Source organism: Poecile atricapillus, chromosome Z, assembly GCF_030490865.1.
Source record: "Poecile atricapillus isolate bPoeAtr1 chromosome Z, bPoeAtr1.hap1, whole genome shotgun sequence".
In the NCBI taxonomy this organism is placed as follows: Eukaryota; Metazoa; Chordata; class Aves; order Passeriformes; family Paridae; genus Poecile; species Poecile atricapillus.
In genome coordinates, this window is record NC_081289.1 from 99,771,801 (window position 1) to 99,798,963 (window position 27,163).

General features: G+C 46.0%; 1 protein-coding gene across 1 annotated transcript in view; it reads left to right on the forward strand.

Annotated features, from left to right (window-relative positions):
• The first annotated feature begins 16,172 nt into the window (after positions 1-16,172).
• LOC131572997 (neuronal acetylcholine receptor subunit alpha-7-like) overlaps positions 16,173-27,163 on the forward strand; it is a 57,044-nt gene continuing 46,053 nt past the window's right edge. The window contains exon 1 of the mRNA XM_058826488.1: positions 16,173-16,299. Coding sequence (XP_058682471.1) covers positions 16,221-16,299 — 79 coding nt within the window. The 5' untranslated portion in view covers positions 16,173-16,220. The remainder of the gene's footprint in view (positions 16,300-27,163) is intronic.

Below are 27,163 nucleotides of genomic sequence, written 5' to 3' on the forward strand. Positions count from 1 at the left end.
ATTTGTCATACCCTGACAGCATGCCATAAAGGCATGATGGCACTGCCAGCAGTGAGGCCAGGCAGCTCATGCAGGTACCTACTTTGCACTATCAGCTGTTCCTGCTGGCTCAGCTAACTTCACAGTTTGTATTTAGAACAAAAGTGGCTCAAGTGTCCATGCTAGTCTGTAATTATATGAAGTATGAAGTAGACTTTCTGCTGCGTACTGTTCTCTTCAAGACTGTATAACTCGTGTATCTCACACCTCACTTACAGATGCCATTCCCTGCAAAAACCTATGGAAAATGTGAAGCTGAAATCTTAGCAGAACAGAGGGATTTTGATGGTAAAGCATGGGCCAGGTATGCTGGGGACCCATATCCTTTCCCTGCCAAAGCAGTGGCCTTCCATGACCCCAGTGTTAGCATTCACGAACACATAATCATGGAATGATTATATGTAGGCGCTTTTATAAAAGAGCTCTGGGCATCAGGGGTACACAGACCCAAATCTGACCCGACCTGGTTTCGAGCTGAACATGTTTTATACTCTATCGTTATAAAACTTACATATTAATTATTAAACTTATGTTGTTCTATTGTATACATTGATTTCATCCAAGCATGGATTTCTCATGATCCCACTCAAACCCCTAACATAGTTTCTCATGATTCTGTAAACAATAATTATATCTAATCACATCTAACAATTATATCATTTATCATATACTGACTACACAGATAGTAGTCTAGCAGTTTCACATGATCTAGCAAGCACAAGTCCTAACATTTCCCAGAGCCTACCTTTAACACTTTCCCAGGACCTACTAAGCCTAACTTTCTTTCTAACTCCCTGAATTTTCTATGACTTTAAAATCTTTTGCTGACACTAACAGAGACCTCTACCATTAGGTCTGTAGGTGTCACTGGAAACCTGTAGAAGGCCTCCTACAAATGTGAATGGTCCTGGCGGTGGTTTGGTCTCACTAGACTCTTCTGTTCTTGTGAAGTTGAAGGAGAGGAGATGTCATGTCAGTCATGTCACTGGTCTCATCACAGCAGTGGATCAGAGAGAAGCCCTCTGAAGCAGGCAGGGATACACAGTCTTGCTGTGGCTGCAATCTGAGGTCTGCAATGCAACATTTCTCTACAGCACTTATGTCTGTGTGGGAACAGCAGACACCACCAGAACAGATAGGGCAGATCTCAGATTGCAGGAAAATACATATTTTTCCTGGGGCAGGGACAGACAGCAGAGGTTACAGGCTCTTTTGAAAACAGGCAGGACAAGCAAGGAAAGAGTGTTGCTGCAGAACATGTGCTCAGGTAATGCACCTGCATGCAGAACATGTGCTCAGGTAATGCACCTCCTGCAGCAGGTGGCTGAGCTGCAGAAGGCAGTGAGAAGGCTGCATAGCATCAGGGAGACTGAGAGAAGGTGTTAGATAGCTGGTCCCAAGCTCAGCCTGCAGTGGCCCCATGAAGCAACAACCAAACAGCCATAAAAACTCCCTCAACAGAACACATGGAAGGGAGGAAGCTAATAATGCAGAAGAATGGAAGCTTGCAACAGCAAGGACCACAGGGGGAAGAAACTTCCCCAAAGCCTGAAGTGCCCTTGCATAACCATTTTGTTTCTCTGCAGACTGAAGGGGAAAGACCTGTCACATCACGAGAGGCACTGGATCTGAGTAAGGCAGCCCCATCTGCTCCCTGTGTAACAACCACTACAGCAGCCCCATCTGGTCCCACATCACAGCCAGCACAACTAAGAAAAGGCAGAGGGTGATAGCAGTAGGAGTCTTCTGAGAGGTTCAGAGGTACTGAGAGACCTGACAGTCTAGAGAGCTGCTGCTTACTGGGGAGTCATAGCAGGGATGTCACTGATAGATTACTGAGCCTTGTACAGTCCACTGACTGTTAGACACTGCTGTTTCATTAATCCTCCCCTGAAAGGGAAGATGTTTGAAAGGGCCAGTCAGGTCTGGCAAATCAACAAATGTCAAATGTCTACCAGAGTCAGGGTTTCGGCTTCTTGGACTACCTGACACACCTTGAGAAACTGGGTGTACTGAGGGCTGATGGGGTCCATCTGCCAAAGAAGGGGAAGGGCATTTTCAGCCATAGGTTTGCCAGGCTGGTGAAGAGGGCTTTAAATTCAAGGTGTCGGGAGATGGGAACCTCAGTCCCTCTTAGTCCTTCCAGTCTGATGGCAAGTCAGCGAGAGATGCCCAGAACTTGGAATGGGTCAGGAGGAGAATCCATGAAAAGTCACGAAGGAATTCCTGGCACTCCAGCCTGTAAGTCAGCTTCATCAGCAACTGAACTTAAATTCCTTTGTGCCAACACACACAGCACAGGGAGTGAACGAGAGGAGGTAGGGGCAGGCACCACAGAGATATGGTAGGGTGGCTCCTACAACTCGAGCATTAGAATGAGAGGTTACAGGCTCTTTTGAAAACAGGCAGGACAGGCAAGGAAAGAGTGTTGCTCTCTGTACCAAGGACATGTTGAAGTGGATGGAGTTCTGCACTGGGTTGGATGAAGAGCCAACAGAGCTCATGGATCTGGATTAGAGGCAGGGCAGGGACAGGTGACATTATAGCTGGGGTCCACTACAGGCTGCCTGACCAGGAACACTGAGCAGGTAAGTCCTTCTGTAGACAGATGGGAGCAGCCTCACATTCACAAGCCTGGGCCACAGAGGGGACTTGAACCACCCTGACAGTTGTTCAGGGGAGAATAGAGCAGGACATAAGCAATCCGGGAGGTCTCTGGAACACAATGATAATTTCTGTCTCCAAGTGATTAGAGAAAAAGAGGTGTGCTATGCAGGACCTTTTTCTACCAAGAAGGAGAGGCCAGTGGGGAATGTAAAACCCAGAACTGTCTTGGCTGCAGTAATCATGAAATGGTGGAGTTTTAGATCTATAGGACAGTGACAAAGGCGCACAGCAAATTCACCACCACCCTGAACCTCAGGACAGCAGATCTTGGTTCTTCAGAGATGTTTAGGGATAAAGTCCTGAAGGGAAGAGAAGCCCAGGAAAGCTGGTTGATATTCAAGGATCACCTCCTTCAAGCTCAGCAGCATGCACCCCAGCAAGGAGGAAGGTAAAAAATGCCAGGAGACCTGCATGGATGAAGAAGGAACCCCTGGACAAACTCAAACGCAACAAGGAAACACACAGAGTCTGGAGACAAGCGCAGGTAGCCTGGGAGAAGTGCTGAGAGATTGTCTGAACTGCCAGGGATTAAGTAAAGAAAGCTGGTTTTGGCCTGGTTTTTGGTAGCAGGGCAGACCACAGAAGTGGCTTCTGTGAGAAGTTGCTGGAAATTTCCACCATTGTTGCAGTCAGCAACCTCAGGATCTCGTCCAGAGAAGCAGCAGGATTCTGGGGACCAACATGAAACACCAACGAGACGGGCTCCTGGTTCACGAAACCATTTATTCAGCATGGGAACAAACTCAGGTCCAGAACAGAGAGCCCTGAACAGAGGCACAGCAGGGGTTTTTGAGGGGCAGAACCGAGGGTTTACACCTTTGAGGGTGGAGTTCAGGGTCAGGGACCATTAGAAACACACCAAGGGAGAACCCCCCAGGGACTCAAACCCAATCAGAACACCTGGGCCGCCCTTCACAAAGGGTTTGGGGTGGGACAATGTAACTCTTTGTCTCCCTGAGGCCGCTGCCACACACCATGTCCAGCAGAGCCAATCCCTGATGGCTCTGAAGATGGATATGCCACTGGCCGAGGCTGGACCAGAGATGATGGTAACGCCTCTGTGATGATATATTTAAGTAGAAACAAAAACAAAGGTGGGACTACAGTTTTAATTCTAGACAGAGAAGACAAGGAGGTGAGAACATGTGAGACACGAAGGTCAGTGGAGAAGGAGGAGCAGGAGCTGCTCCAGGCACCGGAGCTGAGATTCCCCTGCAGCCCCTGCTGCTGCCCATGGTGAAGCAGCTGTGCCCTGCAGCCCCTGGGGATCCACAGGGGATGCAGAGATCCACCCACAGCCCGTGAAGGAGCCCATGATGGAGCAGGTGGATGCCTGGAGGGGGCTGTGATCCAGTGGGAAACCCGGCAGAGAGAGGGCCCTGTTTCCCGGCTGGAGCAGCCTGTCCTTGGAGGACTGCACTCTTGTGGAAAAGTGACCTTCACCACAGCAGTTTTGAGTGCCTATGGAAGGGACTCACATTGCAGCAGTTTTGGGAGGACTGCTGCTGCTTAAATTTGGAGCCACGCTGGAGAAATTCACAGAGAACTGTCTCCCATGGGAAGGAACCCCATGGTCTCACAGCAGAAAGACTTCTCTCCCTGTGCGGCAGAAGAAAACCTTGGGTGATGAGCTGACCAAAAACCCATGCCCTGTCTCCCTGGGTGAAGGAGGGTGAGAAGGAGGAAGTGGCTGGGGGAAGAAAAGGCACTTTTAAGGTCTTATATTACTTCTCACTATCTTCCTGATTTTGTTAGTAAAGAAAGTAATTTTGTATCTCTAAATTGAGCTTATTTTGCCCTTGGAGTATTTTCTCCCAGTCCTTTTGTCAGCTCACAGACCCTTCGATAGTTTCTTCTCTCTTCTGCCTAGCTGTAGCAGAGGAGGGTGAGTGAGCAGCTTTTGTGGGTGCCTGGCATTTGGCCAGTGTCAAATCACAACAAATCCTCATAGACATAAATCTAGCCAGGGACAACAAGGGCAACAAGAATGATTCTATAGGTATGTTGTATAAGTACTGTAGCTAGGCTGTCTCAGTCACTGTCAAGTAACAATTGTTTTGGCATTGGCAAAGGCATGGTGACAGACCTATTGCTGGGATAGTCCTGGTGAGAAGGAGGTTGGACTGAAAATGTCCTGCCAGCAGCACAGCTGTAAATTCACATTCAGATGAAGAAAACAAGTGGGTTGTATGTACCTCAAATCCCCTCTAATAACTCAAGCACCGTGGGACCCAGACTTCCAGGATGACTGTTTGCAGTTTCCAGATGATGTCAAGCAGTTCAAACAGACAACATGCCACATGTTCTGTGGAGGACATCTAGTTGCATGTGCCCCACCATCAGGTTTGAAACTTTGCAGATTATTTTTAGGTAGGTCAGAGTTGGGCACTTTTAGGTCCAGTTGCATTCTGCAAGAGTCCTCTTGTCTCACACCCTCCATAGCATCTTGACTTTCAGAGATCTGTAACACAGTCAGGGAGTTGTGTAACCGAAGCAAAAGTTTTAGTTACCCATGAATTACAAATACACTGATCAGGACATAACGAATATAATATTTTCTTAAACACATGTGTAAGTATACCCAACTCCTGTTCCACAAACAGTATCCAAGCACTTTGTAACACTGTGATGGCACAGCCAGACACACTTTGTGGTTAAGTGGGTGAACCATATAATCAGCAAAGGGACAAAGTAGGATTCAGGTTCAGAATAAAGGTTGCTAGAAAATGAGCACATGAGATTGGAAATAAGAAACATACATTCTAAATAAACAGTAGCAAAAGCAAAGCAAATATAAACTGTGTGAGGAACAGGGAAGACCTCTACCTCATTTTGGGAAAGAGACAGCATAAAAGAAGTCAGGCACAATGGAGGAAAATCAGAAGATGTAAGACAAGCTTACTTTAACCTCTCTCCTCCAACTGCTTCTGTGTTTCAGTGCCATCCCCTCCTTGACTAGAAGCCACTCAGGACCTCAGGCAGCAATGCTAAGTAGGTTGCATCTGCTACATGGTACTCATATCTTACTGAGCACTGAGCTACATAGTCACAGGGTGGGAAATGAAGACATGATGAACATCATGCAAGAATGAATTATTAGCAAGAACTGTGTTGTTACAGAATAGATCTGCAATTCCCCATCTGATAGATCTGAAATACAGGTGTATTCAGATACCTGTCCTGCTTTGGGCTGCTTTGATGACTCCAAGCCTTCCTCCATAGGTATCCATGCCACTTCCCTTTGCCGGCTCCTGCAGGAAAGAGTCTCAGAAAAGTTTGAGAAACCTGACAGCCTTCATTGAGCCTTGTCTGGCACTAAGGAAATACAGAGCAAAAGAAGCTGTGGGAGATGTTGCTGTACCTATCATGCGACTTCATCTTAATCTGCTTTTTCCTTGCCAAGCAAGTTGTGAGTGGAAAAGGGAAAGCCCCACACAGGGGCTGCTGTTTCATGGAAGGGTGCAGTATGCAAAGAGGAGACATGGAGGGGCTGAGGAAGCACTGATAGGCAGTGCTAGGTGTCAGCACAGACAAGATGAAAGCATTCAGGCTGGGGCTGCTTAGGTCAGCTAGGGTATTGACAGAGGCAGGCTTCGTTCTCCTAGTGTCATCTGGGATGAGTGGGCTGTCCACCCTGCAATGGGACAGAGTCTTCAGTTGGGCAGAGGGGCTCTGCTTCCCAAAGACATCTTCATCCCTGAAGTGCTGACTCCACATGGATTCAGGAGCTTACAACTGTCTTGAAGGTGTCCTCAGTTTCCTGACTAGTCCCACCAGCAAGTCTGCAAAGGAGCTGGGACATCAATCTGAAGCTGTTCCTCTGCTGGCAGACACCAAGACTTCCCTGGGTTCCTCCATGCTCTCACAATGGTCAAAGCTCCTGTGGCTAAAGCAGCAGCCCCTCCATATGGATGGGTAGCCCTTATATGCATATTGCTTTGTCTCTTCCCCCGCTCCCTTGTCCAGCAGCCTTCACTTCCATTGACCCTTCTTGCCCACAGTGAGAGAAGACAGCACTTCCTACCTTTTCTGACTTGGTGCTTACTGTTTGCATCAGGAACATAGATTATGCATGTCCAGCACAATCCTGTTGATCCCCCAGATGTGGAAGAAATGGGGGGGATGATAGTGCAGCTCAGAGACTTCACAGCCTGGCCTTCCCCGAGATAAGTGCTCCTCCCCTGCTTGGAAGAGAAAGAAAAGAACCTAGAACTGAGAAAGTTACATAACCAAAAATCAAATAGTTGGAGCATAAACATTCATTGCCTATCCCTTTGTCACTCCACAGTAATTTCAAGATCTTTTGGTAGTTCCCTGCGGGCAAGAGAGAGCTTCCCAAAGTCTTTTATTAAGCCAAGGGGATTTCTGCCACAGCCAGAAAGGAATGTCATGCTAAGCTGTTGTAGTTAGTGGTACTGTACTCAGGTGCAGCTCTCAGTACTTGGTCCCAAAGACATCAGAGGATTCTCCCTGGCTAGGGCACTCAGGAGTCACTCTCATAGCAACAGAGGTAGGTGATCTGGGAAGCAAAAATTCACACTGGGAACTGGGATGGTACCCTTCATGAGGGACCTGCGCATTTCTTCTATCCCTCACAGGGCCCTTTTCTATCATGACCACCACTGCTGCAGCACCAGCAATGGAGCAGCTCAACATCCCCAGCTGTCTCCAGACCCCACAGCACACAGCAAGCATGGCCAGGGAGCTGGACAACTGCTGTCTCATCTGCCTGGACAGCTGGGAAGAGACCAGCTATGCACTGCCATGGCTGCTCTGCTTCTGCTAAGTGTGCCTCCTGCAGTGGGCTGGGAGCAAGCCTGAGAACCCCCTCTGCAGGAGGAGGATGACCTCCATCCTGTACTCGGTGTGGGGGGATGACAACTTTAAGGAGCGTATCATTCCACTCCAAGGGACACCATGGGATATGTTCCATCTGAGAGGAGGAGGTTCCGGGTACCCAGCTGCCCCCGCATCTGCACATCCCTGCAACACCCTGGGCATCAGTGGGAGGACAGCCACCTCCAGTGGCTGAAGGTGAGTACAGCAACCAGAACCGCAATACGGGTGAACTACTCACTGGTGAATGTCTTCAGTTACAGAGAAATTAAAACAAACAAACAACAAAAAAAAACCAAACCCAAAACAACAACTAATCTAACACAAAAGCTATGTACCCTCTTCCAGGTTTGCATTTCTGCAGTTGATCCTAGGGCAGATGTTTGCAGCCAGGGGGACTCCACGGTCAGCCAGTGCCCCACTGCTCAACCTCTCAAGTCCTCCTCAGCGCACCCTCTACCCCACATCCCAGGGCTCTGCTCTCCTGCCAGCCTGCACTGCCCACTGCAGCCTCACTACGGCAGTGCCCAAATCCCTCCTCCTGCCCGGAGTTACAACTTGCTGCTGTTCTATGTGTCAGCTCAGGGTTGTATCGTGCCAAGGCAGGAGCCCCAAGAAATTCAACACTGGGAAGTGCAGTTTGCAGTGAAAGAGAAGTGGGTGAGTGTTCAGAACAGGCAAATGAGAAAAGGCTCAAATGATGAATATAGTTCATTCAAGCCTTTGTTTATGTTTCCTTTTCTTGGCTGGTGAGTAAGCCTGTAGTGAGTGGGGGAGGCAGAGGAACTGTCCTAGGGAGCCAGGCACTGTGCAAAATCCCTTGGTGTGAAACTAGCACCTTACTTACAGAGAAGTTGCACAGAACCTGCCAGGTAGTTGTAAAACTTTATAGCCATTGTGAGCCTGTTTTGTGGGAAAGCAGCACACCTCAGTGTTGAAAGCAGTCCATTCAGACAATCCCCCTTGCAGGAAAGAATCCAAATTCTGGGTGCCTTCTTGGGCAGGGTATTGAGTCTTGTGGAGCCAACAAGAGCTACGGCACATTTAGGTATACTGGAGTTTGGTGAGACAGTGTATGGGCCCTTTGGGACAGCCTTGGAAAAGTCTGAGAAAGTCTGGAGGGTTCAGGGTTTAGGTTGTGGACAATTTAGATGAGTCTTTGGGGACAACTGAATGTGACTTGAGATGTATTCCTGGCCCGAGAGAAAGGTTTCAGGGTATTTAGTGGTTGCAGACCTAGACACAGGTTATGGGAAATTTTGGGGGCCATGGACAAGCTTGTGGTTTGCTTGGTGGCTCCTGCAAGGGACTTACTCATGTTTTGTGAACTACAAAAAGGGTTTATGGGGTGTTTATAGGAAATGATGGTTTGTGGGCCTTTGAAGAAGACTTTCAGGGGTTCAGAAGCAGGGGCTGGGAACTTGGGGGGGGGGGGGGCTGTGGGGCAGGTTTGTGGGGTTTTGAGGGTATTTGGGTAGGGTTTGCAGGTATTCATAACACCTAGATGACATTCTCTGGGTCCCATTCAGAAGTATTTGTACGCCTTGAAAGCAGTTTTGGGAGTGTACCCAATCTCCAGTCTCCAGGATTGGAGAATACTGGAGACACTCAGGTAATCTGTGGGGATAAGCGGAAGTACCCTGGAGCAGGACTTAAGAGGGTTTTGAACTGCTGGCATGGGGATAAGTGTGTTTGGGAACATTTAGGTAAAGTAGGGGGAAGCTCCTGAGGAAGGTTCAGAGGGAGGGGACTAGAATAGGGTTGGGGATGTTTTGGGGCCCTGTGACAACTTGGGCATCCCTCGGTTTAGTCAGGCACGGATTTGGAGTCCTGCTCTTGCATCCAAAGGAAGGCTATAAAGATGGTTGAAGAGCCTTGAGGAGAGGCCATATGAGGAGCGGCTGATGTCACTTGATCTGCTCAGCTTTCAGGAGACTGAGGCAAAACTTCATCCCATTGTTCAACTTCCTTGTGAGAGAAGGTGGAGAGGCAGGCACTGACCAGTGACAGGACCTGAGGGAACGGAGTGAACTTGTGTCAGGGGAGGTTTAGGTTGGATATAAGGAAAAGGTTCTTCGCTCAGAGGGTGTCTGGGCACTGGAACAGGCTCTCCAGGGAAGTGTTCACAGCACCAAGCCTGAGAGATCTCAAGAAGTAATTAGACAACACTCTCAGGCACATGGTGTGAGGATAGTGCTATGCAGGGCCAGAAGTTCTACTGTATGATCCTTGTGGGTCCCTTCCAACTCAGAACATTCTGTGTTTCTGTAATTATGTGAGGTCGAATCTTGGGGGCAAGCAGAGCTCTGGGTGTTTGAGGCTGTGGGGATAGTTCGGGTGTTACTGGGGGCACCCGAGCCGGTTTACGTGTGCCCAGCGATAACAAAGAACTCCGAGCTAGCGTCGGGAGCCTTTTTAAATTGAGCGTGGGTGTGGCGGTGGGCTGGCTCAGGTCTGCAGGGACGTGCTCCGGGAACGTCTTTGCCTCTCCCCCGGCTCTCGCCAGCAGAGGACATCCCGCCGCCGCCCCTCAGCGCCCCAGCGCGCTCCCGCCGCCGTCCCTCAGCGCCCCAGCGCGCTCCCGCCGCAGCAGCGCCGCCTCCCCACGGCGCCGCCTCCAGCGGGCGCGCCCCCGGCCTCAGGCCGCGCCGCGGGCGCCGGCGGCCGCCGCGGAGGAACAGCGGTGCGGGCCCTCCCGGGAAGGCGTGGGGAGGCTGCAGCGGGCAGCACACAGGGGCGGGAGCGGCCGTGGGGCCCCGGCTCCGCAGGCCTGCAGCTCCGAGGGCTCCGAGGGGACAGCGCGCGTGTACCCGCACGGAGAGAGGCAGGGAAGGCGGAGGGACGCTGCCCCGGGACGAGAGGGAGAAGCGTAGGGAGCAAGGAGTGGGGCTCTGTCCGAGAGTGGAAGGGAGGGACCGGGAGAGGAAAAGGGATGGTGAGACAAGAAGTGGGGATAGAGAGAATGACATAGGGACAAGGAAGGGAGGAGGAGGAGAAGGTGGAGAGAGCAAAAAGGAGACAGGGATAAAAAAGGAGGTGTGGGGACAGGGAAATGAAAGGCTAAGAAAATACACGAAAATTATACAGAAACAAGCCTGAGGGCGTGGCAGTAGGAGAAAGAGAAATTGGGAAACAGAGGGGCAGAGTGGAAAAGCCAGGAAGTGGGGCAGAAACACAGAAAAAAAGGGATGGAGAGCAGGAAGGAAGCACTGCGGGAAAGAGGGAGGCGGACACTGCTTTGAAGAAAGAAATGTTGAGATGGGAAATAGGACAGATAACAAGATCCACTGGTCTCAAAGATTCAGGCTGGCTCTAGGAGCACTGCACATGAGCGTAGACCCCATCTTGGCTGACTCCCTTTCAGCAGGGCCAGAGGCTGGCATTGCTCCCTCACCAACTGGGCGTCCACCATATCCAGTGGTGCAGACCACAGCACCTGAGGAGAGGAAATCACCCTTTCAGCTGAGCTCTGGTATGGTGCCCTACACTTCTATACTTCTCTTCCTCATATGTGGGGAAAGGACAGAGAAGGGGCTGAAGAAGCAGAGCCTGAGCCCTTGGGCATGAGGGGCTACTGCATACCTGACAAGGCTGGAGTGCAGAAGCTCAGGACCTCTGGCCAACGAACCATGATTTCACAGAAGCCCTTTATTGTTTACATTACACATTTATATAATTCTAAAACTACTGTTCACGTGACCACACATCTTTTCATTGGTGCCACTATCCTGCCCACGCACATGCACCCCTCGGGGCACAGGACTGGTTACAGTTCAGGTGTTGAACTGCCCTCTGTTATCTGGCTCCTGTGGTCCTGTTTTCTTGTTTTTCAGCCTCTTCTTTCATATTTTTAGAATAGCTTATGTCTCAGCAACCTTGAAAAATTCCAGAGGGTCTGATAATTAACTTTAAATATAGTTTGGCTGGAGCACATCATGGCCCAAGCTGTTCAGCTATATTGCTACACTGGAGCTCCTTGCACCTTGCTTTTGTTGTGCAGCTCTGTTCCATGTGCCGTTGGAACATGCAGAGCTCAGGTGGCAGCTCCACTGTCACCTCAACGTGGCCACCCACAAGGCATCTGTTGCCTGCAGGAGTGGGGAGCCATGAGATCCCTAGTTCATGCAGACCCTCTGGCCACCATCTGCCTCCTTTTGCACCAGCATTGGACCCTTCCATAGCTCACTTCCTTGGCTTCTTTATCCCAGCACCCAGCAGAACTGGGATCACCTGAACCCAGCTTCCTGCTTAACCAGCCAAGTATTCACATCCTGCAATACTTTCCTATCCTCCAGCGTACCCAGCCTCGCCAACAAGATCACTTGGCATGTGCATGTATGGCCTGGTGTCATGCACCTTCCTTGGAGAGGAGCTGAACCCAGTGAGTGGCCTCTGCAGCTTGACATGCATGGTGAAACTCTGGTGACATAACTTCTGAACAATGCACTATATCCACTCCAGCACTTGACACCTTTGCCAGACTTCCCCAAAACACTTATAACTCATCCAAATAATTCCTGGGATAAAGCACTTTCCTTCTTATAAAGCATTATAAGGGCTTTCTTCATCCTCCTTTCTTTTTGCTCAGCTGTTAAAATGCGACTGGCCAATTGTCCTTTATCTTTGTTGGCTCACACCATGAGGTGCTGAGGTTTGCTGGGAAGCCAAGTCAGAAGGGCTGACTGGGAAAACTCAAGCATGGTGAAAAAGCTGGTAGAAGAGCTGTCTCACCTGCAGACAAATCCATCCATAGAGGAAAGATGCCCAGTTTCAAACTTGCTGAGCTGTAGCAAAGTGACCCAGAAGAGACATAACCACAAGAAGAAGAGGAACAAATCACATAATTTCACAAGGTCAGAACACAGTCTGAACCTCTAGGTAGAGCTTTGACATGGACCTTGTCCATAAGTCCCAGTGAGCAGTCCATCCCCAGTTTCACAAGGAAATGGCAGTGAGAGAAAATGTCTGCCTTCCAGCTCTTTGGTGAAAAATCCTGGTTTCTGTATTCTTGTCATCTGCTTCTGTAGGAGATGGGGACAGACCAATGAAAACATCCAGAGCTGAGGGGCAGGTGTGCATCCTTACTATAGGATCTCAGCCAGAAGGGTCTGGTTTTATCTTCTCTGGGAAAGCCTTTTTCAGTGGCAGCGCAGTTCAGGTGGACATGGGAGAGGAGGAGCATAGCAGACTTGCAGAACAATCTTGTTCTTGCTGTATCCTTCCTTAACAACAGCCTGTGAGAGAAACACACCTTCAGGTCCCTGCACGGATGATGAAGCCTGTATGAGCAGTGATCCCAACAAAGAACCTGGTTGCAGCTCGGTACTGCAATAAGTTATGTTTTCTAGACACCACAGTGTATATTTGGTTGTCAGACATGCTCATTTTTGCCAGATGACATGGTTAAAAGGCTGTTTGTGGAATAGAGCAACCCAGGCATTTCAAAGAATTCACTCATAGCCTAATTTTGAAATGTGATTAAGAGTTGAGGAGTGCAGAAAAGGAGCTGGACTGCAAAGCCCCAGGATTCTGCCTGTCTGCATTTGAAGGCTCAAAGTGGGATATTGCAGCACCAAATCTCCTACTTGCAGAGAGCCATAATATAGGTGGATTTGCCATCTTTGTGAGATCCGTGACCTTCAGCCTGTGCCCCTGTGAGTCATATGTAAAATAGAGCTTTCTGTTGAGGCAGCTGGAGCACTCAGGAGTCAGCAGCAGAAATTATCTGGGAGGAGAAAACTCCATCTGGGGAGCAAGGAAGGTTTCCTTCCCGAGGGACATGGGTATTACTCCTAGAGCCAGACAACAATTGTGGCCTCACTTTTCTAGTGCAACATTTGCTGTTGCGGTGTCACTGAGAGGCAGTGAAGTGGTTTGTCATCCCCAGCTGTCTCCAGATCCCACAGCACACAGCAAGCATGGCCATGGAGCTGAACGGGAACTGAACAACTGCTGTCCCGTCTGCCTGGACAGCTGGGATGAGACCAGCTATGCACTGCCATGGCTGCTCTGCTTCTGCTAAGTGTGCCTCCTGCAGTGGGCTGGGAGCAAGCCTGAGAACCCCCTCTGCAGGAGGAGGATGACCTCCATCCTGTACTCGGTGTGGGGGGATGACAACTTTAAGGAGCGTATCATTCCACACCATGGGACACCATGGGACATGTTCCATCTGAGAGGAGGAGGTCCTGTGTACCCAGTTACTCCCAGTAGCTGCACTCTGGCCTTCAGTGGGAGGACAGCCACTGCCAGTGGCTGAAGGTGAGTACAGCGACCAGAACTGCAATACGTGTGAAGTTGTACTTACTGGTGAAAGCTTTCATTTTCAAAGGAATTTAAGAAAGACCCAAATCTAAACCAAAATTATGGCCCATGTTGTTTTACTGTGGGGATGTGAGGGCAATAGAGAAGGAGAAAAAGGAGAAGTTTTGGTACAGGTTCAGCATAATTTGCTGAAGGAACAGGCATCCGTGCTATGGATTCTGCTCAAGTGATCTCCCCCGCAGGGAGCTGTGATCATATATAGAACTCAGAAAGCTTAATGCATGATCACCTGAGCACTTAGTTGCCCCCAGTCTCCACTGCCCTCCAGCACTATCAGACATGTTCCACCTGAGAGTAGGAGTTCCTGCTGCCCCCAGCCCCCACTGCACTGCAATAGTCCTGCCATCAGCCATGTGGCCACTGCCCTGGGGTCAGTGAGTGTCTCCCATGCTACCTCAGCATTCTTCCTCTACCTTGCTGTGTTCCACTGCTCGCTGTCATGGTTGCATCAGGAGCTTGGGCAGCTCTTTGAGGATGGTAGGAAACAGCAGCAGTGCAGTGCCTTGTCCCATCCAGACTGCACTTTGGCCCAGATGAGGCTTTGTTCCAGTTTCTGTGGGCCTCCCTGCAGAGGCACACAAGGAGCTTTGCCCACCAGCTTATTGACACCATCAGACACAGGCTCAGTGGGGAGGCCCAACATCAAATGGGCTTGGAGGTCAGTAGTACAGCTGGAGAGTGGGAGGACAACCCCTTTACGGTCCCGGGCCCTGATGCCACCCAAGGGGGATTCCCAGGCCAACCTTCATGGGGCTCCAGTAGCAGGTCCCATTCTGTCCCCGTTCCCACCCATGGGGAGCAAGAAGGGGCCTGGGAGAACACTGAGGAGGCTGTGCCTGCGTGTTCCATGTGCAGCTGGCCAATGAAAGCTCACCTGGGGCATGCTACCAAGCCTGCAAAGGGAGGGCCAGCAGCTCTAAGGACCCTTCCCACATCCCCAGGAAGACAGCCTACCATCCAGTGACAGGGTGAGAGTGCATCAGGAGGATCCAGCTAAATTAGTCCAGGCTGCAGCTGGAGTATACACTAGCCCCTTGTGGTCTCAGCCTTCTAAATCTATTTAACATTTTTTAAAAGAAAATGAAAGCATGAAAACTGCAGAAGACGTTTGGGTATGAACAACTAACACTGGTGGTGTTGCTCTCTCCACTTGTACTGTTTTCCTCCCTTTTCCTGATGCTTTGACCACTGATTTCTCATGTGTTCCCTTAGCATTAGAGGTTTGCATTTCTGCAGTTGATCCTAGGGCAGATGTTTGCAGCCAGGGGGACTCCACGGTCAGCCAGTGCCCCACTGCTCAACCTCTCAAGTCCTCCTCAGCGCACCCTCTACCCCACATCCCAGGGCTCTGCTCTCCTACCAGCCTGCACTGCCCACTGCAGCCTCACTACGGCAGTGCCCAAATCCCTCCTTCTGCCCGGAATCACGACTTGCTGCTGTTCTCTGCTTCAGCCCAGGGTTGTATCGTGCCAAGGCAGGAATCCCAAGAAATTCAACACTGGGAAATGCAGTTTGCAGTGAAGTGGGTGAGTGTTCAGAACAGGCAAATGAAAAAAGAAAGGCCCAAATGATGAGTATAGTTCATTCAAGACTTTGCCTCACCTTGTCTTTCTTTGGCTGATGAATAAAATTGTGGGGAGGAAAGGGAGTCAGGGTGTGTGCAAAATCCCACAGTGGGCAGCTGGGGAAGAGGGCAGTCAGAGCACCTCCCTGCATCTGGTGGAAGGGATTACAGGAAGGGGTGCATCAGAAAGGACAGGAGATTGGTTATTTTCATCTTTCCAAACTTTTGCACTATTGAATCTCCCCTGCCACCTCTGCTGGGAGAAAAGGCAGGTGTGTGCCACAGGTGCTTGCTGTAAGTTGCCCTGGCAGCTGGGAGAGAGCAGAGGGGGAGACGCACACATTCATTTTGCCGGGAAACAGCTCTAGAGGCACTCGAGTGCAAGCACTAGAAACACTGCAGCCGTTCTGTCTCGAGTTAGGTACAATATGTGGAGATGTGGAAAACATCTCCGAGGCAGCACACTCCCCCTTCTTGCAGTATACAGACAGCTGTGTGCGAGAATCACTTGCATTTGCTCCTGACCAGGGAAAAGCTCAGTGTGTCAAGCAACGTGAGTCCAAAGGAATGTAACCTGTTCCTTTGTGTTTGGATTTACTGACAAAGCACGGAGCTGATTTGTCTCCTGCGGACTAGAGAAGTACATGAGTAAATGCACTTTTCTCCCCTGGTGGGAAGCTGGTTTGATGCCTTATTACCGTAATTACCAAATCCATCAGTCATTGTAGGCTGTCTTCAAGACTTCATCCTCTTTCACCCTCTGCTCAGAAAGGAGAGCCAGCTTATTTTGACAATGCTCACAGAAAAGTGCTTGGCATTTGTTTATTCTGCACTGTATCTCTGGTCATCCTTGTTCCTCTCACTCTTTAAAGGTAAGCTCATCTGTGCTTGTCCAGGGCTTTCTTCTTTTTTGTTGTGGTTTGGGTTTTTTGTTGCTGTTGTTTTGATTTGTTGGTTGGGTTTTTTTCCCCTCTTTTTCCAAATGCTAGTTACATCCAACCCCAACTTTTATTTTCAGAAAGTCTTGTATCTGGTTGTATTTTGAACTTCATTAGAGTCCCATGCTGATTTAACTGACTTTTGTAATCAGTTTGGATGAGTTTGTGGATCTTACAAGGCTGGGCACATTTTTTTAACAAGGAAGAAGTGTGTGGGTTTGGTTTTGTGGTTTTTTTGGTTTTTTTTTCAATTAAAAGTGAGTGATTTTAACTTCCAAAAATTAATTGTAATGGTTGTGTTCCAGAAGAAATATGTTCTTGCTTTCTTTAAAAATGTAACCTTCCCATGATCTTTTGAAGAATATGAAATTATAACTTCAAGCTGCACAAAATGGCTTTGAGGACCCTGTAGGTGTGTGGGTGCAATGGTGTTCTACAGAGAAATACAAGCAGAAGAAAATTCAAAACTGTTTATTTTCTGTGAATCATTTAGGAGGGTTAAATCTGTATAAATACATAAATTTACTAATTCTGTGGTTTTTTTATTAAACATACTTTTAGTATGCCTACTAAGAAACAGTCAAGGCAGAAGTGGCTATATGGCTGGAAACATAAGAATAATAATGGGCTTCTGTAGTCTAAGATGTCAGCTCTGACTAACCTATCTTAAGAAGTTTCAGCATGGTGCAAACAAAAATAGGAGCTGTGTGATTATTTCAAAATATTCAGGATTGTAAGGCTGACAATAAAGTGTTCTTAAGTGAAAATGTTGAAATACCCACAGTCATGAAAGATATTCAGTATTCTACATGAAATGTGCTTTTATGGCTCCCTTTCAGCTGAAACATAGATGTCTGCAGCAATAAAAAATTCTAAAACTGAGTATTCTAGGTGTGAAGGACCATGTCTTGTTTCTCACAATTTATATATAATGCAGGATTGTCTTTTTAAAGCAGAGAAAGTGGTCCACCTCTTTCAGAAGTGCAGGAGCACTGGAAACTTGCATATATGTTATGTTGCACTCGACTATTCATGCCACATAGATAATTTCTCATTAATTTGTCTGAAGCTGTAAAACATCTGGACATTTCATTTTTATAGATCAATATTTCATCTGCCTAATGTAGCAATGGTACTGAAGAAAAATGTTTTCCCACTTTTCTAAATTAGGAATCTCGCTATCTTCAAGACATTTCTGTGCTACTTTAGGAGCTGAACTAACAGGCAGGTTATAGCATCTAGTTATAAGTCATTTTGTGGACATTCCCATTTTGAGAAGTTGTGTGTCAGCTAAATCCTGCCTTTTAAATAATAAGTGATCACTAATTCATCAGGGGGATACCTAGTTTCTCTCAGCAGCACATGGAGACATACTGCTTTTATAAATAATTCAGAGGATTTTTTGTTAGGTGCTTTTACCAACAGCTTCCAAGTATGCACTTTTACAGAAAAATGCTAAAGTGGAATAAAATGAATCTCTGATAAAGTTGGTCTGTAACTGACCTCCGCTTTACAAATTTTTTTAACTTTAAAAAAAAAAAGAGGGGGGAAAGAACCCATAAAGACCTGGGAATTGAGCAGTTGAGGCAGAAGAGAAAAAAGTGAAGATGATCTCAGGATGTTATCAGTAGCAGAGTTTTTTAACAGTAAATCCAGATGAACTCCCCCTGGGTTCCTTAGTTCACCCACATGGAAGTCACAGTAAATTCAAATAATAATTAGCGTCACTCTCACATAGCGCTGAGTTGTTTCAACATTGTTCATAGCAATTTATCAAGTACTGAAAACTCCTGTAGGGCTGTTTGACAGGAAAGTTGTGACAAGAACTAGATGCAAGCCAAACAAAAAAAACCACACGAAGAACTCTTTTTTTTTTTTTTTTTCCAGTTCTTTCCTCAACTGTCTGCTTCAGCCTGACTTGCAATAATGCTAGTAGTCATATCATTTAAGCTAGGTCATTGCAGCTGTCCTTCTTGAAGAGCTGATACTTTTTTTGAGACATGGGTTTCAGGAAAAATCAGGATACTGGTTTTCAACCTTCCTATATCCCAGGTGAATACTCTCAGGGTCAGACATCCCTTCCAGGCCAGGGACAATCCTTGAAGGAGCACCCAGAATGTAGAAGGACCCAGTAAGCCTTAGCAGCTACCTAACAACCTTGGCTGGAGGGACTTGAAAAATCTGGTCCAGGGAGTGATTAGAAAGGAGGGATCAGACCCATTCCTGCTCCTTTTTTTTGAGCGTGGTGCAGTCTGAGAGATAGGATGCAGACAACCCTGCAAGGACGTTCTGAGAAATATGTCGCAGTGACCACAAATACACATAGCCTCTCTGAGGAGTTACCTTCAGCTCAGGGCACAGGCACCTACAGGGTTTGAACAGCCAGGGAGGTTAAACATGCACTTGGCTAGTCTCCAGTCAAACCATGTATTCTAATTACTGTGCCATTATATCCTTTTTTGTTTCTCGAGTGAGACCATTACAGTGCCCACATGCCACTCAGAGCAGAGTCAGACTTCTCGGTTTTTTTGCTCTGTACAGACTGCCATCAGGGTCATATCTGGCCAAGTGGTTTTGAAAAGCCCAACAAAGGCAAAGGCAAGCTGAGGACAGCAACTTTCCTCTGCAGTCTGGTGGGAATATAAGTGCTCAGCTGTATGGGACAAATCCTATGTCAGGGGATGCTGCAAGTGAGCTAACCAGCTCAAAGATGTAAATAATGAAGTAATTCAGCCTGACTTGGTGTACCCAGCTGGTGGAAAGCAGTTTTCCTTTGGCTCGCTCACAATACAAAGTTGAATTACTGTGCTACACCAATTTCATGCTTTTTCACACCTTTGCTTATTTAGATGAGGTCTAGTGATCAGATCAGAACAGAACTGATGATCTTTTTGAGCAAATTCTCACAAATTTCTTGGTTCACTTCCATGCAAGCAGGTGCTGTTTCTGCAATAGCAGAAGCATTGGCAGGATGGCCTCAGAAGGCCAGATTCCACTGCCAAGCTACAATTTCTCTAATGTGAGCTAATTAGACTGAGGTGACATGAGTTTAGAGATCTGTGTAGTAGGAAGAACAAATAATGTTACTTAAATACCTATATAGAGAGTCTAAACTTCAGGCCTCAGCTGTGTAGGCCTGATAGAACTGCAATGATGTGTTTTAATCAAACTCATTTACTCCAAAGAGACATGGTTGAACAGATAAAAGGATTCCTGTGCCTTAATACAGTGTAATGTCATTGATAATTTAGGTGGTTGGTGAAGTAGATGTGCTTTTACATCTCATTACTGTTATCAGAGTAGAACCAGGTGTTAAAGTTAGATAAATTAGAATCTTTCATAATGTTAATTAGAAGTCTGAAGGTTATATTCATCTCAGCCCTCCACATTCTCTATGTTGATGCACTGAATGATACAGTTTCTAAGATAACAATGCAGGTGATACACATTTAAAATAGGAAAGATACGAGCTAGGCCTTAGCTTGTACTCGTAGGTCTTTTCTTCCTTATTGATGGCATAAAAAGATGCCACACATGTGACTTGCAGACATGGGAAATTGCTGTCAGATGCCTGCCATTACTATAATATCCAGTAGCACAGACTGCAGGGGTGTTCACTGAGAGCATGCGGAGAGCGTGCTAAGGCATCGCATATGCATGGAGCCAAGGTCCATGTACTTGTCCATGGCACATGCACATATGCTCTGTGATCAAGAGTACTAGTGCCATTGATACATGTCAATACATTTAGGACAGGCAGACAGGGTCCTAAGGAAACCTCAATTTCCTCTGATTTACTGTCTGCTACAGTAACTTTCTCTTCATGCTGGCTTCTTGAGGTTGACTTTTCAGCTCAATGAACCAGACCTTGTGTTCAGTCACTAATCTTCTATGTGCATTCACTGGCACAGCTCTAAGGCTGATCTGTATTACCATAGATACAGCTGTGACAGTGGAGCTGGCCCAAGCTCCTGAGAAGTTGCCAGGCTCCGGGAAAGTTGGAGGTATTTCTATGTGCATTTGCTGACAGTGATCCGAGGTAAATCCTGTGTTAACTCTTCTCCAATATCACTGGAAAAAGTGAGAAGGTCCAGAAGAAGCACTTGGGTCATGACATCATCAGTGCCTATTGTTATATGCACCTATTGGTATAGCACTCTTGCATGTTGGGAGGGATCCAGAAGCAGATACAGTGCATGAGAAAGTAGCACCTGTGTTTTTTTGTGATGATGCCAGATGGCATCTTGGGAGCCTTCAGCCTTGCTCCAGCTCAGAGGGTTTTCTGAAGGTCTCAGAGCAGAAGTTCCTGTTCTAAACAGAGGATTCGTCTCTTAAAGACAGCTTCAGAACTCCTTTTTTCTCTCTGGTTTATATTCTTAAGGCATGTGGAAAAGAGCATGAGTTAGTGATGGTGGTGGCACATACAATTTCATCTGTATGTGACAAGCAAGGAGGGAGATCTGGTCTCAGCTCTAGGGTGTGATTAAAGTAGATCAAAATCCTTTGCATCAGTCCTGACATGGTTGTTTGAAGATGCCTACTGCCTGGAGATCCTACATAATCTAATTAAGAAAGAGATCAGATCTGACTGAGACAGGTAGGGCTAGCACTGGCAATTGGTATCAACCCAGGAAATGAGAAAGGTAGACAGGAGTTTATTGCTGTTTTAGAACACTCCTGAGAAAATATGGTCTGAAGAAAGAGTTTTACTTACCAAATACTTTCTGCATTGAGCAAAACAGCTGATGAGAAGGCTGAGACCAGAAGCAGATGGAGTATTTGGAAGTAAGAGTCTCCCCACCCAGGGCTTGCAATTAAGTCAGTAAATTGCAATGGAAGGGGAACCTGTAGTCAACATGAGTACTTACGCATGTAAACAAAGAGGTGCAGGTGTCTCCATCTTGCCTTCCTATCAATTTGCTTTGCTCAAGCAGAAAATCTGTGGTTAATGGAGTGCTGGAACACATGTCTGCAAACCATATCACCATTCAGAAATGGATATTTTCAACACTTTAGCATTCCACAAGGTTGAAGGGAAAACCACATTTCTACTCGTAATGCAACATAGATTTGGGCAGAAAATTTGCTTAGAAGAAAGAGGCAGGCTTGAGGAGGTCTTGTTTCTCACTGAGAATTCAAAGAGGCTGAAGTCAGTTTGCAGACTCGACTATGACAGTACACTGTGTTCCCTGAAGCTCAGCTGTGGTTACGTGGAAAAGCATCACTGGTCACTTAGAGCTTCACCATGCCAAGGGAGAAAATTAAGTTTTAAATTGGAAAAGATGTGTGTGTGGTAACTGAAGTGAGAGAGGGTCTGATCTATGCAGATTCATATAGTGGCAAGTAATTTGGGTGGAAGGGACCTCCAGAGGTTGTCCAGTCCAACCCTTCTTCTCTATTGGGTTGCTGTCTGAGGAGTCAAGCTGCAAACTTCTCCAAGGACAGTGGTGTCCCTAATGCAGAGTACCTTTGAGAAAAAAAAAAGCTCTCTTGGTACTATGGGAATGCCCCATCGTGCAACTTTATCTTACTGCTGCTGTCCATGTGCACTTCCCAGGAGGGCCTGGCTTCTTCATGATGCAGTCTTTCCTCATGGAAGCTAAAGGCAGCCAAAAGAACTCCCCCTTTTTTTCTCATCTCCTAGTGGATCAAAGGCACATATCTTTAACTCTAATCCCTCTGCTGTGTTACAGCAGCCTGTCTCAGTGGCCTCCACTCCACTCACTCCAAGGGATCAGTGCTGCCCTATGGAGGCTTCATGACACAGAGCTAACTGTGTGTCATGCAGTGGGTCTCATGAGCTCAGGCTGGCTGTAGAGAATGATGCTGCTTAATGTTCTCATCATGTCCAAGTCAGTGCATTTGGGAAAAACCAAATATAGGAAGTCATATAAAGATGCATTACATAATTCTTAGCCATCTTGTGCGTTTGTTTGAAGATCCTGCAGAAGTGATAGAGCAGTCATGGCAATTGATAGAGTGCTTTCCCTTTAATATTGTGTCATTTTAGAAAGGTAGTCAGCACACTGAAAACCAGTTTGAGCAATTGTAACAACGAATGAAAAGATCAAAACTTAAATAAAAAATTGCTAGACAGTTTGCAGTTCCCACTGTTTCAAGCAGCAAATGGGCAGCAACTTTGGATTGAACCCATTCGTGTTCAGGCTTCACATACAATCCATAAATGGCAACTGGGCAGCTCCAGGACCTCCAAGAAAAAGATTTGCCTTTCTGTTATAACCAAACAGCTATCCTGAAGCATACTCTCTGCAGTAGTATTTTGTTCAAAGTCTAAGACTTCTAATGTAATTTCTAAAGATATTAGAATCACCAATTATAATTTAAATTTATTGGATTGGTATCTCAGCTCAAGCACTTCAGCACTCCTGGCATCATCAGATCTACTTACGTGTTGCCTGATGTAAAAGAGGGGTTAGCAGAGTAAAGGGAAGGTAGATCTAAGGGAAACAGCTCTATGGGTAAAGAAGAAGAGACATCCTTCTCCAGAGGAGGCCTCTATCGAACGGGCAAATTATTTCACCTTTGGGTCAAAATGCTCTAGCAGATTCAGCTATTCTTTGCTGGGGAATACAAGAGGGCAGCCCAGGCAGCACAGGATCACTTTCTGACTTTCAGGCTTGTTCTGGTCTTACTCAGAGACCGAGCAGCATTTCTGCAGCATTGCTACTGTATTACACAATGATAATCATGCTCCCCCTGGACACAGAGAGCACCAGTTTTGTTTTAATTTTGTTTTGTCTGCACTAACATAATTCAGGAGCAGTAGACTGAAGTTACCAAAGCTTAAAAGCAACAGAGTAAAGACAGGACAAAATCAGGATTCCCATATCGTCATTCTCTGGAAGTACCTCAGTTTCACTGTGGTTCATTTCTGCTCTTAGTCAGGATGAGTGACTCAGCCAGTGCAGGTTTGGCTGGCAGGGTACAGCAGGGAGAGACTGATATTTCATATAGCCACTGATCCCAACAAAACTAGGACCTGAGCCATGTACCTGAGGAAAAGACAATTGCATCTAGTGTTCTGAAAACAGATCAAGGCTAACCAACACTCAGCTGTCACTTAGATCTTGATACCTCTAAAATCTGGGAAAAAAATCCAACGACAAAACAGATGTAAGCTCTTAAGCCACTTTGTATACATATAAGCAAATCTGGACTGAGTTAGCCAAAGCATAGTACATACACTTTCAAGTGTCTTACATCAGATTTCCACAAACTCTGTTTGATTGGTCACAAGTCCAATTTGCTCAGAGCCAGTCATTTCATGCTTCACCAAGATAGTATTAGAAGCAGTTTTTCTCTTCAATGTGAAATAAATTCCTTGCTAAGAATTGTCATGCCCCTATTTACAGTTCCCTTTGTCTTTGAAGACATAGGCCACCAAAGCCTCGGGCTTCTTTCCCACAGAAACAATCCCTTGATAGCAGCCACTTCTGCTGCCAGGACCTCCAAACTATCAGCAGCTGACTGGCAGCACAACATCTCACATAGACAGGCAGTAAGTTTGATCTGACGTAGTGAAGGCTCATTGGTGCTACCTAAAAAAGGGCTGAGTCTAATCTATAAGATAAGGTTATCTATAAGATAAGGTGTGTTATGGAAGTTTTGCTCCTCAAGTGCAAAACTGTTTCAGAGTTAGGAAAATGTATCACCATGTTTCCCAGATCATATACTAAGCACGAAGCAAATTAGCAGTCATTCAAGGTTCAATCAAAATATTCATAACCCCCATCCCTTTCAAAAGGCTCTTACACTATGTTTCTCATTATCCAGCATTTGACTTCTGATATTGTAAAGACAAACTTGGAACTTTGTTTGCATTCTCAGATTCATGTTCACGTTAGACATTTGTGCGTTGCCTGTGCCTTGCAGCCAGTAGAGCTCTCCCTTTGTTAATGGGCAGCAGCTGCAACTTGAGGAAGAAAGGCAGGAGAAGCCATCTCTAGCCTTGTCTATTGCATCCTCAATGCCTTTGCTGCATTGTAGCTTTGCTACGCAAGTACAGGTGGCAGGCTGGCAAGGCAAAAGTTCATTGTTTGGGAAACTAGCCTTCTCTGGGATCATTACCAGCTGATGAGCACTGCAGAAGGAAAAAGGGAAAGAAACACTGCAATATCTCTGGGCACACTGGGCAGTTAATTTTCACAGTATTATTGTCTATGTCATTTCCAGTCCAGCCTGTCCTCTGCATTGCCCAGAGAAGTTACACCATATTACCACTGCTTCATCAATAACACACTGAGGCAATGGTTTAGAGGCAAGGTCTCTTCCTCACCTTTGAACCACAAAAAAAGAGAAAAAGCTTTTTTTTCCTACTAAAGACATGCCTGTTACTAAGGAATAGCTCTTGGAATCTTTGCTCTCTTCACATCTTGGGACAAAATTATTTATTTTTCTCTTTCTGAGAAGTTAGTAATCTGAGTGTATAAACTCAGGGAAACTGATTAGAAGAAGGCAATTGCTGTTCAGGGGTTGGCTGGGCACAGATCAGTGGGTGGCAAGCAATAGTATTGTGCATAATTTCACTTCTTTGGATTTTATTTGTCTCTCTTTTTGTTGTCTCCCTTATTTTTTATTATTGTTATTATTATTATTATTATTATTATTAATTGTGGTTTATTATTCATAAGTCTCATTAATGTTATTACTGTAATTTTTTTTCTAGTTCCTTTCTCAATCCCATTGGGAGAAGAGAGATTGTAAGCAATGACTGCATGGTACTCAGTTGCAGTGTGAGGTTAAACCACATCATTATTGCAGGCTCTATCACTGCTATTATCTGCAGTGAGTTTAAGAAAAATAACTCCTCCTACCTGTTTTTTTCTCAGCCTAATAAGACTTGCCTGTTTCCACAGAAATCATTATTACACCTGTCAGCTCACTTATGACTTTCCCACATCTGAGCTCTCCACATGTGCCTGGCATGGTGTAGAGTGAGCTTTTGGTGGAGAGGTGCAGACTGACTTGACCCTTTCAGAGCCATCTGTGAATGCTGTGCATATTGCCGTGGCTGCCTCATTGGTGCCCCTTGGAGGGTGAAACTCATAGTGCTTTCCCAAGGGCTTTCCCTGGCTTAAGTGGTTTGGATGCTGAAACATGTAGAGATGAAAGTATGTGACAAGATGTTCTGCAAGCCAGTGGGAGCAGGGATTGCAGAATCCCAGTCCTGTACACTGATGACCATATCACTGGTATCTTGTTTTTGTCTTATGGTTTTGTTTCTTTCCTTTGGCTTCCATTACTACTCCTCTCCACAAATCCCAGCATGGCTGCCTAGAGTTGCTTCCAGACAGCCACAGCACTCTGTAATGTGTAGCAAGGGGAGTGCCTCTCTTCATCACTGCTTCAGATTCCTCCTTCTGTGCTCTCTGTGCATCTGATACTGTAGCAATGACACTTATATCGCGTAGACCTAATGTAAATTAGCATTACACTAAAAGTACAGTTTTTGCCTTTACTGGCTGTAGCTAGTTAGGTTTCTGATCTGGAATTTAGATAACTGTGATGACTATGATTGAGAGGTATCCCACAGATAATGCCTCAAAGTGTGTCTCTCTACCTAAAGCACATAACTCAGCCCTTAAAACACCCGCAACCAAGCCAGTAGGACCAAAAATATAAGCCCATCCTTTCATTATATAGTTTTAGCATGTTGTCATGGGCCAAGAGTCTTTAAGAAGAAACATTTCCTAGCATACCTTTTTAATATCCATCACTGCTGGGAGCTCTTTATCTGCTGTGAAAGAACAGAATTGACCGGTTTCAGGAATATTAGGTACTCTTGCCTAGGAAATCATGTAATTTCTCACATTCCTCTGGGTATCTGATGCATTTTGTGTGTAAGATGCAGAAACAATCTGCATAGCGAGAGACAAAGATTAGAGTCAAAGATTACCCAGAAGGGAAGTAGATTAAAACGAGGTTTTAAATGAGAGATATATTCAAACACACAACACATAAACACACACACACAGACACACACTGGGTAGAGGTAGCTGATGTGATTCCATTGTTTCTTACGTGAATCCTCTTCCCTGAAGGCATGATGGCATGCATTTTAAATCAAAGGGCGTTGAAAGAAATAATGCATTTGCAGCCACAGATAAAAGTAACAATGCTGCACATAAGAACTAAAGCAGATGGAACATATCTGTGTTTCTGAGGATTAAGTGACATGTGCAGTGACATGCTTTACTTTCTCAAAAATCTGCAAAATATTCAAAATAAGTTGTTTTTTATAGCTACCCGATCATTAGAACATGCCTCGTTTTGTAAATGCTCTTGCCATTGCAGTTCTTTATGCGAATGAAATTGTCTGTGAAAAAACCTACTCTTTTCCTTCTCATGTTACTTCCACCATAATTCATTATAGCATGTAGTGTGTGTGCACATGTATGTTTCCTATGAGCATTGTCTTTGGATTTTGAAAGCAATAGCTAAAAGTCGCTGCAAGAATACAGTGATAAACTAAAATGAAAATAAATAATAGAAGAGGAGCTGTGGCAGAAAGGTTTTAGGAAAATAGTTTTAAGTTCTAGGATTTAGCTCTGATAACCATAGTTTTTTAATGGATTTTTCCTCAGTAAATATTCCAGTTATGATAAAATTAAATACAATTGTTACACAACTAAAATTAATAATATCTCACAGTTTAATGGCTGTTATGTATGTATTTTATAAATGCCAGAACTTCACTAATTTTCTTTTATGAAACAGTAAAATGAACAAATAAACCAAAACAAAATATACATATCAAAGTAACAGAGAGAAAAAAGTG